Genomic DNA, 11968 nt, shown 5'->3' on the forward strand with positions numbered 1-11968 from the left:
ATATATAGATCATACATTATTATCCCCACAGATATATAGATCATAGAACAATATCCCCACAGATATATAGATCATAGAACAATATCCCCACAGATATATAGATCATAGGTCATTATCCCCACAGATATATAGATCATAGAACAATATCCCCACAGATATATAGATCATAGAACAATATCCCCACAGATGTATAGATCATACATTATTATCCCCACAGATATATAGATCATAGAACAATATCCCCACAGATATATAGATCATAGAACAATATCCCCACAGATATATAGATCATAGGTCATTATCCCCACAGATATATAGATCATAGAACAATATCCCCACAGATATATAGATCATAGGTCAATATCCCCACAGATATATAGATCATAGAACAATATCCCCACAGATATATAGATCATAGAACAATATCCCCACAGATATATAGATCATAGAACAATATCCCCACAGATATATAGATCATAGGTCATTATCCCCACAGATATATAGATCATAGAACAATATCCCCACAGATATATAGATCATAGAACAATATCCCCACAGATATATAGATCATAGAACAATATCCCCACAGATATATAGATCATAGAACAATATCCCCACAGATATATAGATCATTCATTATTATCCCCACAGATATATAGATCATACATTATTATCCCCACAGATATATAGATCATAGAACAATATCCCCACAGATATATAGATCATAGAACAATATCCCCACAGATATATAGATCATAGGTCATTATCCCCACAGATATATAGATCATAGAACAATATCCCCACAGATATATAGATCATAGAACAATATCCCCACAGATATATAGATCATACAGCATTCTCCCCACAGATATATAGATAATAGATGCAGACCGGTCCCAGCTCCATAGCTGTCTACTGTACAGCAGAAGAGAACATCTTGATTCTTCATCTGTTGAGAACATCACTGTGTATACCTGCGTAGTGTAACGCTAGGAACGCCAAGTTCCTGGGTTCAAATCCCGCAGGGGTCGCACACACTCACATGCTAGAAATATATATAAATATACACACTCACATGCTAGAAATATATATAAATATACACACTCACATGCTAGAAATATATATAAATATACACACTCACTACTACTGTAAGTGGCTTTGGATAAACACCTCTGGTAAAACGGCATACCTCATAATATTAATTGTGATGTGTTCGTTCCACCTGTTTCTGATTGGAGGGTTAGCCGGCCAGACTCACCTTGTCATTGGTAGGTGTGGGAGGTCTCTCCTGATAGGCCGCTGGAAGCAGGAAACTGAGGGTGTAGATGGCTGGTTCCCACATCCTGGTCTCCTCAGGGATCCTCACCAGGACTGGAGCAGTCATCTCCATCTGGAGACCTGGGACACACAGACACAGCCATACACACAGACACGGAGACACACAGACACGCAGACACGGAGACACGCAGACACACAGACAAGGAGACACACAGACAGCCACACACACATATCCATTTAGGTGTGTAAATCCAGACACACAATGCATTTTGTAGAGGTACAATGTCCTCAAATGTGTAAATTCAGACACACAGGATTAACACTCTCTCTCTCTCTCTCTTACCTCTGTTGTCTCCAGTGATGTACTGGAACAGTCTCTTACCTCCGTTGTTGTCTCCAGTGATGTACTAGAACAGTCTCTTACCTCCGTTGTTGTCTCCAGTGATGTACTGGAACAGTCTCTTACCTCTGTTGTCTCCAGTTATGTACTAGAACAGTCTCTTACCTCCGTTGTTGTCTCCAGTGATGTACTGGAACAGTCTCTTACCTCTGTTGTCTCCAGTTATGTACTGGAACAGTCTCTTACCTCTGTTGTCTCCAGTGATGTACTGGAACAGTCTCTTACCTCTGTTGTTGTCTCCAGTTATGTACTGGAACAGTCTCTTACCTCTGTTGTCTCCAGTGATGTACTGGAACAGTCTCTTACCTCTGTTGTTGTCTCCAGTGATGTACTGGAACAGTCTCTTACCTCCGTTGTTGGCCCCAGTGATGTACTGGAACATTCTCTTACCTCCGTTGTTGGCCCCAGTGATGTACTGGAACAGTCTCTTACCTCTGTTGTCTCCAGTGATGTACTGGAACAGTCTCTTACCTCCGTTGTTGTCTCCAGTGATGTACTGGAACAGTCTCTTACCTCTGTTGTTGTCTCCAGTGATGTACTGGAACAGTCTCTTACCTCTGTTGTTGTCTCCAGTGATGTACTGGAACAGTCTCTTACCTCAGTTGTTGTCTCCAGTGATGTACTGGAACAGTCTCTTACCTCTGTTGTCTCCAGTGATGTACTGGAACAGTCTCTTACCTCCGTTGTTGGCCCCAGTGATGTACTGGAACATTCTCTTACCTCCGTTGTTGGCCCCAGTGATGTACTGGAACAGTCTCTTACCTCTGTTGTTGTCTCCAGTGATGTACTGGAACAGTCTCTTACCTCTGTTGTTGTCTCCAGTGATGTACTGGAACATTCTCTTACCTCCGTTGTTGGCCCCAGTGATGTACTGGAACAGTCTCCTGAAGGCCATGGCTGCTCCCACCCCCATGAAGTAGGCCTCCGCATCCGTAGACACCCAACGAGTAGGACTGTAGTGACGGACCTGACAAACACACACAAATATTATTAAAGGAGATATTTTTAACATATAGGTGCAGGTGTCCATCTCTCTCTCTATGTGTGTGTGTGTGTGTGTGTGTGTGTGTTTGTGTAAGGGTGTGTATGTGTGATGGTGATGGTGTGTGTGTGTGATGGTGTGTGTGTGTGCTTGTGATGGTGTGTGCGTGTGATGGTGTGTGCGATGGTGATGGTGTGTAGGTGTGTATGTGTGCGTGTGTGTGTCTGTGTGTGATGGTGTGTGCGTCTGTGTGTGATGGTGTGTGCGTCTGTGTGTGATGTGTGTGTGTGTGTGTGTGTGTGTGTGTGTGTAATGGTGTGTATGTGCGTGTAATGATGTATATGTGTATGTGCGTGTGATGGGGTGTAGTTGTGTCTGTGTGTGATGGTGTGTGTGTGTCTGTGTGTGATGGTGTGTGTGTGTGTAATGGTGTGTATGTGCGAGTAATGATGTATATGTGTATGTGCGTGTGATGGTGTGTCTGTGTGTGATGGGGTGTAGGTGTGATGGTGTGTGTGATGGTGCGTGTGATGGTGTGTGTGTGATGGGGTGTAGGTGTGTGTGTGATGGGGTGTAGGTGTGTGTGTGTGCGTATGTGTGTGATGGTGTGTGTGATGGGGTGTCGGTGTGTGTGTGTGTGTGTGTGTGATGGTGCGTGTGATGGTGCTTGTGATGGTGCGTGTGATGGTGTGTGTGTGTGTGTGTGTCCACTCACCTCATATTCATCTGTTTTGCACACCAGCTCATACTCCAGACATTCCTTTGACTCGGAGCAGAAACTGGAGTTGTTGCTGGGGCTAGAGGACAGGAGATAGAAGGTTGTTAGTAGTGTCTCATTCTAACACACTACATCACACACACACACACACACACACACACACACACACACACACACACACACACACACACACACACACACACACGGTAAGGGGGTGTCATTGAAAAGGAGAGATTGTCTTACCCGACGCCGCCTTCAGCACCAACTGAAACCATTAGAGCCACCAGCATCACCAGCCCTGGGAACAACTCCCTGAGGACACACACAGTTGTTCATATCCACTGTCTATTGGTGTGTGTGTGATGGTGTGTGTAGGTTTGTGTGTGTGTGATGATGTGTGTAGGTTTGTGTGTGTGTGATGGTGTGTGTGATGGTGTGTGTGTGTGTGATGGTGTGTGTGTGTGTGATGGTGTGTGTGTGTGTGTGATGGTGTGTGTGTGTGTGATGGTGTATGATGGTTTGTGTGTGTGATGGTGTGTGTGCGTGTGATGTGTGTGTGTGTAGGTTTGTGTGTGTGTGATGGTGTGTGTAGGTTTGTGTGTGTGTGATGGTGTGATGGTGTGTGTGTGTGATGTGTGTGTGTGTGTGTGTGTGTGTGTGATGGTGTGTGTGTGTGTGTGATGTGTGTGTGTGTGATGGTTTGTGTGTGTGATGGTGTGTGTGTGTGAGGGTGTGGGTGTGTGTGATGGTGTGTGTGAGGGCGTGGGTGTGTGTGATGGTGTTTGTGATGGTGTGTGTGTGTGATGGTGTGTGTGTGATGGTGTTTTCTGCAGAGGTACAATGGGGCACATTATCCTCTGAGAGGGAGAGAGAGGTGTGTGTGTGTGAGAGAGAGAGAAAGAGAGAGAAATAGAGAGAGAGAGAGATTTTGCTGCATCGTCATTCTCTCTCTGCACCAGCCACAGCATCAGCAGCAGAACAGGCGATCTGAGGTCACGGTGGAAAAGATAATGATGCCAATGGTCTTAACTAGATCCTTATCAACCACTGACTGACCTACTGCAGGGCAGAAACAATCCCGTTACTCAACTCAGCTAGCAACCGTTATTTAACGGCTGGAAGCGAGCCAACGGTGGCGTTTCAATGCGGTAGACACACCGTGCTTGCCTTTCCTCAGCCAGGACCCGGTTAATATTGATGCAGCGGACCGAAACATGAGAGGGGTGGCTCAGAAAGACTCTCTCTCTCGCTCTTTCTATCGCTCTCTCTCCGTGAGATGCGCAAGCAATGCGTCATTTTGCTGCTCAGGTCAATGTCACACCCACTTCACACTTTCTTTCTCATATTTTGTTGCACAACTACAAAAATGACTTCAAAAAACCATACCCATAGAAGTACTCTCGTCCCACACACATTGAAGTAAAACAAATAAACCTAACTAAAATAGTCCCATTTGCTTTAATAAGAAAACAATATGCAGTAATAAATACCAGCCCAACAGTCCGCTGAACAGCAGCAACATGCAGTATGAGAACTCACATTATGAAGAGGAATGTCCTGTCCGGTGTCCGTTATCCGCCGGTGAAATTTGACTAGGCTACTGCGTGCTTTGTGCGCTCTGGAGGATGACGACAGTCACCCGGTTTGATCAGCAGTAGCTTTATAGTGTACTGCAGCTCTCGCTGCTTACGAAACCACAGCCAGGTCTGGGCTGGCCCACTAACGGCCGACCGGAGGGGCGCAGGTGTGTCTGTGTGTGATAATAATGGAGCGGCGTGGAGTTGCCGCGGGAAGTAGTTTAAGGGATGTTTAAGGGGTGTTTAACGGATGCAGAATTAATGCAGGTTTTTGGCTGCACTGAAGGCATCAATACTCTGGTCCGCTGATACTGAACTAGTGAAGGTCCGCTGATACTCACAGATATTCACGTTTGTGATGAACCACAGGTTGTTTATTCATGCAAAATAGATTTGGGGTTTAAAATTAATTTAAGCTGCTTTACTTGAGGGGTTTAGTGAAGGTGGGTCATCTTTGACCCTTAGGACAAGACGAGTATACAGAATGTTAAGACTACACAAGGGTTAATATATGTTTCCCAGTTTCTTGAAATACTTTGCAAATGTAATTTATTTCTATGTGAAAGCTGAAACGGTTATTTCATTCCTGTTTCATTTTATCAGACAAGCTTATCCAGAGCAACAGTGAATACATTTTCATACTGGTCCCACATAGGACTCAAACCCACAACCCTAGTGTTTGTTGCAAGCACCATGCTCTACCACCTGAGTCACATCATGGCATCACAACATCACAAATCACTTGATGCCCAATGTAGTTAATTACTGTAGCGGTCATTGTTTTTCTACAGGCTGATGGAAAGTCTACAGGTACAAACCTAGACAACCAGCCTCTGTACAATACAGTCATGTACATTTACATTCTGTTTAGCAAGGATGGTAAATTTATACTGTACAAAAAGTGGTTGTTTTCCATGTTATTTAATTTGATGTGAATGTTTTGTCTTTGTTCATAACTTTGCACCATTTGATGTAAATGTTTGAGGACAGCGTTTTGTTCTTTCTAGATTCCATTAGAATGACATCACAGAGAAAGGGACAGCGTTTTGTTCTTTCTAGATTCCATTAGAATGACATCACAGAGAAAGGGACAGCGTTTTGTTCTTTCTAGATTCCATTAGAATGACATCACAGAGAAAGGGACAGCGTTTTGTTCTTTCTAGATTCCATTAGAATGACATCACAGAGAAAGGGACAGCGTTTTGTTCTTTCTAGATTCCATTAGAATGACATCACAGAGAAAGGGACAGCGTTTTGTTCTTTATAGATTCCATTAGAATGACATCACAGAGAAAGGGGCAGGGCAACAACTGTTACAATTCCAACTATTGAAACCTGATTCTGTTCCTAATTACATCCTTTTTTTGCCAAAGCTAAGACGCTGATTATTTGTTGCTAATGCTACAGATATATCAGTCCACTTATACTAGTAAAGGCCCAGTGCACTACTTTTGTGAAAAAATATTTTTCAAAAAATAATATATTTTTCTATTAATTAATATTTATAATTCAGATTTTTCAGGGGGTGCCGCAGCCCCCTCAGCACCCCTACTTCCCGCGGATGTGGGCGTAGCCAGGGGTGCCTAGAGCTGCATAAATATGCTGGTTTCGGCAAGCAGTTACAGTACGCCCAGCCAGAGCGCCCTGCATACGCCCAAACATGCCTGGTTTCGCCCAGCCAGACAGCGCCCCGGTTACAGTACGCCCAGCCAGACAGCGCCCCAGGAACAGATGACAGTGCTCCAAATATCAATATTGAAATCACCAGGGACACTTCTTCTGTGGTAGGTTAAAGGTGACAGTTTGGATTACCAGTGTCTTCTTCAGTGGTAAGCTAAAGGTGACAGTTTGGATTACCAGTGTCTTCTTCAGTGGTAAGCTAAAGGTGACAGTTTGGATTACCAGTGTCTTCTTCAGTGGTAAGCTAAAGGTGACGGTTTGAATTACCAGTGTCTTCTTCAGTGGTAAACTAAAGGTGACAGTTTGGATTACCAGTGTCTTCTTCAGTGGTAAACTAAAGGTGACAGTTTGGATTACCAGTGTCTTCTTCTGTGGTAGGTTAAAGGTGACAGTTTGGATTACCAGTGTCTTCTTCAGTGGTAAGCTAAAGGTGACGGTTTGAATAAGACTGTTCTGTTTTGGATGTTTTAAATCAAATGCCACCACTTTGCTTCTGCACTTTTCCCTGTGTGACAGCCTGTCCTACACGGCCTGTCCTACACAGCCTGTGTGACACAGCCTGTCCTACAGGTCTTAATTGTCTTGGGTGAGCTATATTGGGCCTTCTTTTTAAAGCCCAAAGCCCAGTCTTGACCCTGACCCACAGCTTTGCATAACATTCTTAAATCTGTTGACATACAGGTAGGTGTGTGTGTGTGTGTATTAGTGGACAGTATACACTGAGTGTACAAAACATTAAGAAAACCTTCCCAATATTGAGTTGGACCTCCTTTTGCCCCCAGAACAGCCTCAATTTGTTACGGGGTCTGGACTCGACAAAGGTGTCTAACGCGTTCCACAGGGATGCCGAACCATGTTGACTCCACTGCTTCCCACAGTCGTGTCAAGTAGGCTGGATGTCCATTCTTGATCCACAGGGGAAACTGTTGAGCATGAAAAACCCAGCAGCGTTGCAGTTCTTGACACACACCGGTGCCCCTGGTACCTACTACCATACTTCGTTCAAAGGCATTTAAATATTTTGTCCTGCCCATTCACCCTCGGAACGTCACACATACACAATCCATGTCTCAATTGTCTAGAGGATTAAAAATCCTTCTTTAACATGACTCCTCCCCTTCATCTATACTGATTGAAGTGGATTTAACAGGTGACATCAATAAGGGGTCATAGCTTTCACCTGGATTCACCTGGTCAGTCTGTCCTGATAAGAACAGGTTTTCTTAATGTTTTGTCCACTCACTGTATAGATGTGCTATATTCAAAGCAGGTTGTAGATTAGCCTATAGGGGCTCGGTCTCTCCTACACATGTTCCAAACATCCGCTTTATTTAACCATGTGACCTCCATCATACTGTTAGACATTACATGGTTGGTTAGCAGGTTTTAGTTTAAAACACTACACACAACAAACCCTGGAACAGATCCATTCAAATCCTCCCTCTGTGTCACAAATGGCATCCTTTCCCCTGTATAGTGCACTACTTAAGGGATAGGGTTCAACCCATAGGGCTCTGGTCAAATGAAGTTTACAATATAGGGTTCAACCCATAGGGCTCTGGTCAAATGAAGTGCACTATATAGGGCTCTGGTCAAATGAAGTGCACTATATAGGGTTCAACCCATAGGGCTCTGGTCAAATGAAGTGTACTATATATGGTTCAACCCATAGGGCTCTGGTCAAATGAAGTGTACTATATATGGTTCAACCCATAGGGCTCTGATCAAATGAAGTGTACTATATAGGGCTCTGGTCAAATGAAGTGCACTATATAGGGCTCTGGTCAAATGAAGTGCACTATATAGGGCTCAACCCATAGGGTTCTGGTCAAATGAAGTGCACTATATAGGGTTCTGGTCAAATGAAGTGCACTATATAGGGCTCAACCCATAGGGCTCTGGTCAAATGAAGTGCACTATATAGGGCTCTGGTCAAATGAAGTGCACTATATAGGGTTCAACCCATAGGGCTCTGGTCAAATGAAGTGTACTATATAGGGCTCAACCCATAGGGCTCTGGTCAAATGATGTGCACTATATAGGGCTCTGGTCAAATGAAGTGTACTATATAGGGCTCTGGTCAAATGAAGTGTACTATATAGGGCTCAACCCATAGGGCTCTGGTCAAATGAAGTGCACTATATAGGGCTCTGGTCAAATGAAGTGTACTATATAGGGCTCTGGTCAAATGAAGTGCACTATATAGGGCTCAACCCATAGGACTCTGGTCAAATGAAGTGCACTATATAGGGCTCTGGTCAAATTAAGTGTACTATATAGGGTTCAACCCATAGGGCCCTGGTCAAATGAAGTGTACTATATAGGGCTCAACCCATAGGGCCCTGGTCAAATGAAGTGTACTATATAGGGTTCAACCCATAGGGCTCTGGTCAAATGAAGTGTACTATATAGGGCTCTGGTCAAATGAAGTGTACTTTATAGGGCTCAACCCATAGGGCTCTGGTCAAATGAAGGGCACTATATAGGGGATAGGGTACCATTTGGGATGTAAATTAGGTATACTTTTGACATGTTGCTATTAGCAACAACTCCACTGATGTACAGTCCATGTATGGTCAGATCTTTAGAGTTAGAGCAGGAAACCTACTTAGAGGCTACTTGTCCCCTTCATAAGCAATACTTAAGGGCCTACGTCATCCCTGTGGAGGATCCAAAGCCCAAGCCCAGATTAACGGGTCTGTATGGGTCGGATCGTTTCAAATACTTGCTGGAAGGGCGTGGGGTTGTTGTGATTGGGTCAGTACATGTCATATTGGACAAGACTCAAGATGATGCTTTTACCTATGAAGCCCTCATGCACTGCTTATGAAGGTGCTATACACTGCTTATGAAGGTGCTATACACTGCTTATGAAGGTGCTATACACTGCTTATGAAGGTGCTATACACTGCTTATGAAGGTGCTATACACTGCTTATGAAGGTGCTATACACTGCTTATATTACCACCAACGATAATAACATCATCCTCAGTCTTTCATCAATATTTACAAACTCGTGATCTGTTAAATAATGTCAATAACAACAACACAGTAAAACCAAAAACACAGACTAAATTCAAAACATCAGCCGCTCAGTAAAAAAAGCACTTCGTAAAAATCTGAGAAACTAAATTAAAATTCATCCCCAGTCTGATTCTGACAAACACAAAGTTAAACACATCAGTGTCCTTCAATCCCAGTCCTGGAAACACACAGGGTGTGCAGGGTTTTGTGCCAGCCTAACACACCTCAATCAACTTATCAAAAGGGCTTGATGATTGGACGATTGATGGAACCAGGATGAAAGAAAAGTGAAATAAACAATATCTTGATATACATTTCAACATATGAATCATCTCTATTGACGAGAAGAGAAGGTATATGGAGATGCAAATGAAATGAAGATTGACTGGTCCACCGTTCACTATCCTGACCAGGGTTCTGATCACTTCCCCCACATAGATGCTGCTTTCACTGGGGGTGTCTGTTCTCTGGTCCAGGGGTCAGAACCTGTCTGTTCTCTGCTCCAGGGGTCAGAACCTGTCAGGGCCACGGTGGGTGTCTGTTCTCTGGTCCAGGGGTCAGAACCTGTCTGTTCTCTGGTCCAGGGGTCAGAACCTGTCTGTTCTCTGGTCCAGGGGTCAGAACCTGTCAGGGCCACGGTGGGTGTCTGTTCTCTGCTCCAGGGGTCAGAACCTGTCAGGGCCACGGTGGGTGTCTGTTCTCTGGTCCAGGGGTCAGAACCTGTCTGTTCTCTGGTCCAGGGGTCAGAACCTGTCTGTTCTCTGGTCCACGGTGGGTGTCTCTGTTCTCTGGTCCAGGGTCAGAACCTGTCAGGGCCACGGTGGGTCTCTGTTCTCTGCTCCAGGGGTCAGAACCTGTCAGGGCCACGGTGGGTGTCTCTGTTCTCTGTTCCAGGGGTCAGAACCTGTCAGGGCCACGGTGGGTGTCTGTTCTCTGCTCCAGGGGTCAGAACCTGTCCGGGCCACGGTGGGTGTCTGTTCTCTGCTCCAGGGGCCAGAACCTGTCAGAACCACGGTGGGTGTAACACATCAGACTCCACTAATAAAGTCTTTATTGATGACCAAGACTAATTGGATCAGTTGAATCAGCTGTTCTTTATTGATAACTAGAATTTGACTTAACTATAATTAAATCAACGTTAAAAAATGATTAGTTGAAACAGGTTTTACTGCAGGGCGGGAGCTAAAGCCTGCACCCATACCAGCTTCCACAGAGGAAGGTCGAACCCCTGTTCGACAGGCAGACGTCTCAAACTGCACCTCCCAATGGAAGAAACACACAACAGCCAAAACACACATCAAAATACAGCCTGTTGTCCAACAGAACAGAAGTACCACTTAAATAAACAGAGGCTGTGTAGTGTAGAGCACTACACCGGGAACAGGGTTCCAAACCACACCCTGTGTAGTGTAGAGCACTACACCGGGAACAGGGTTCCAAACCACACCCTGTGTAGTGTAGAGCACTACACCGGGAACAGGGTTCCAAACCACACCCTGTGTAGTGTAGAGCACTACACCGGGAACAGGGTTCCAAACCACACCCTGTGTAGTGTAGAGCACTACACCGGGAACAGGGTTCCAAACCACACCCTGTGTAGTGTAGAGCACTACACCGGGAACAGGGTTCCAAACCACACCCTGTGTAGTGTAGAGCACTACACCGGGAACAGGGTTCCAACCCACACCCTGTGTAGTGTAGAGCACTACACCGGGAACAGGGTTCCAACCCACACCCTGTGTAGTGTAGAGCACTACACCGGGAACAGGGTTCCAACCCACACCCTGTGTAGTGTAGAGCACTACACCGGGAACAGGGTTCCAAACCACACCCTGTGTAGTGTAGAGCACTACACCGGGAACAGGGTTCCAAACCACACCCTGTGTAGTGCACTACACCGGGAACAGGGTTCCAAACCACACCCTGTGTAGTGCACCACATCGGGAACAGGGTTCCAAACCACACCCTGTGTAGTGCACTACACCAGGAACAGGGTTCCAAACCACACCCTGTGTAGTGCACTACACCAGGAACAGGGTTCCAAACCACACCCTGTGTAGTGCAGAGCACACCAGGAACAGGGTTCCAAACCACACCCTGTGTAGTGCACTACACCAGGAACAGGGTTCCAAACCACACCCTGTGTAGTGCACTACACCAGGAACAGGGTTCCAAACCACACCCTGTGTAGTGCACTACACCAGGAACAGGGTTCCAAACCACACCCTGTGTAGTGCACTACACCAGGAACAGGGTTCCAAACCACACCCTGTGTAGTGCACTACACCAGGAACAGGGTTCCAAACCAC

The 11968-nt window shown here is 45.2% G+C and overlaps 1 protein-coding gene and 1 long non-coding RNA gene across 7 annotated transcripts in view; both read right to left on the reverse strand.

Moving 5' to 3' along the window:
- Positions 1–5107, reverse strand: part of LOC121846092 (heme-binding protein 2-like) — a 12708-nt gene extending 7601 nt beyond the window's left edge. Inside the window, exons 1-5 of the mRNA XM_042318906.1 lie at positions 4918–5107; positions 3622–3690; positions 3376–3457; positions 2525–2645; positions 1259–1398 (exon numbers count right to left, since the gene is read on the reverse strand). Coding sequence (XP_042174840.1) covers positions 1259–1398; positions 2525–2645; positions 3376–3457; positions 3622–3690; positions 4918–4919 — 414 coding nt within the window. The 5' untranslated portion in view covers positions 4920–5107. The remainder of the gene's footprint in view (positions 1–1258; positions 1399–2524; positions 2646–3375; positions 3458–3621; positions 3691–4917) is intronic.
- A 3879-nt stretch (positions 5108–8986) lies between these two features.
- On the reverse strand, positions 8987–11848 carry LOC121846094. Of its 6 annotated transcripts, XR_006082999.1 has the most exons (4): positions 10466–11822; positions 10284–10379; positions 10176–10253; positions 8987–10145 (listed from the first exon to the last, which is right to left on the reverse strand). It is a non-coding gene; the product is annotated as an uncharacterized LOC121846094 (long non-coding RNA). The 6 variants fall into 6 exon arrangements; XR_006082998.1 differs by lacking the exon at positions 10176–10253 and having other exon boundaries at positions 10254–10379; XR_006082996.1 differs by having other exon boundaries at positions 10176–10379.
- Between the last annotated feature and the right edge of the window lie 120 nt (positions 11849–11968).

The sequence above is a fragment of the Oncorhynchus tshawytscha genome, unplaced genomic scaffold, assembly GCF_018296145.1.
Source record: "Oncorhynchus tshawytscha isolate Ot180627B unplaced genomic scaffold, Otsh_v2.0 Un_contig_447_pilon_pilon, whole genome shotgun sequence".
In the NCBI taxonomy this organism is placed as follows: Eukaryota; Metazoa; Chordata; class Actinopteri; order Salmoniformes; family Salmonidae; genus Oncorhynchus; species Oncorhynchus tshawytscha.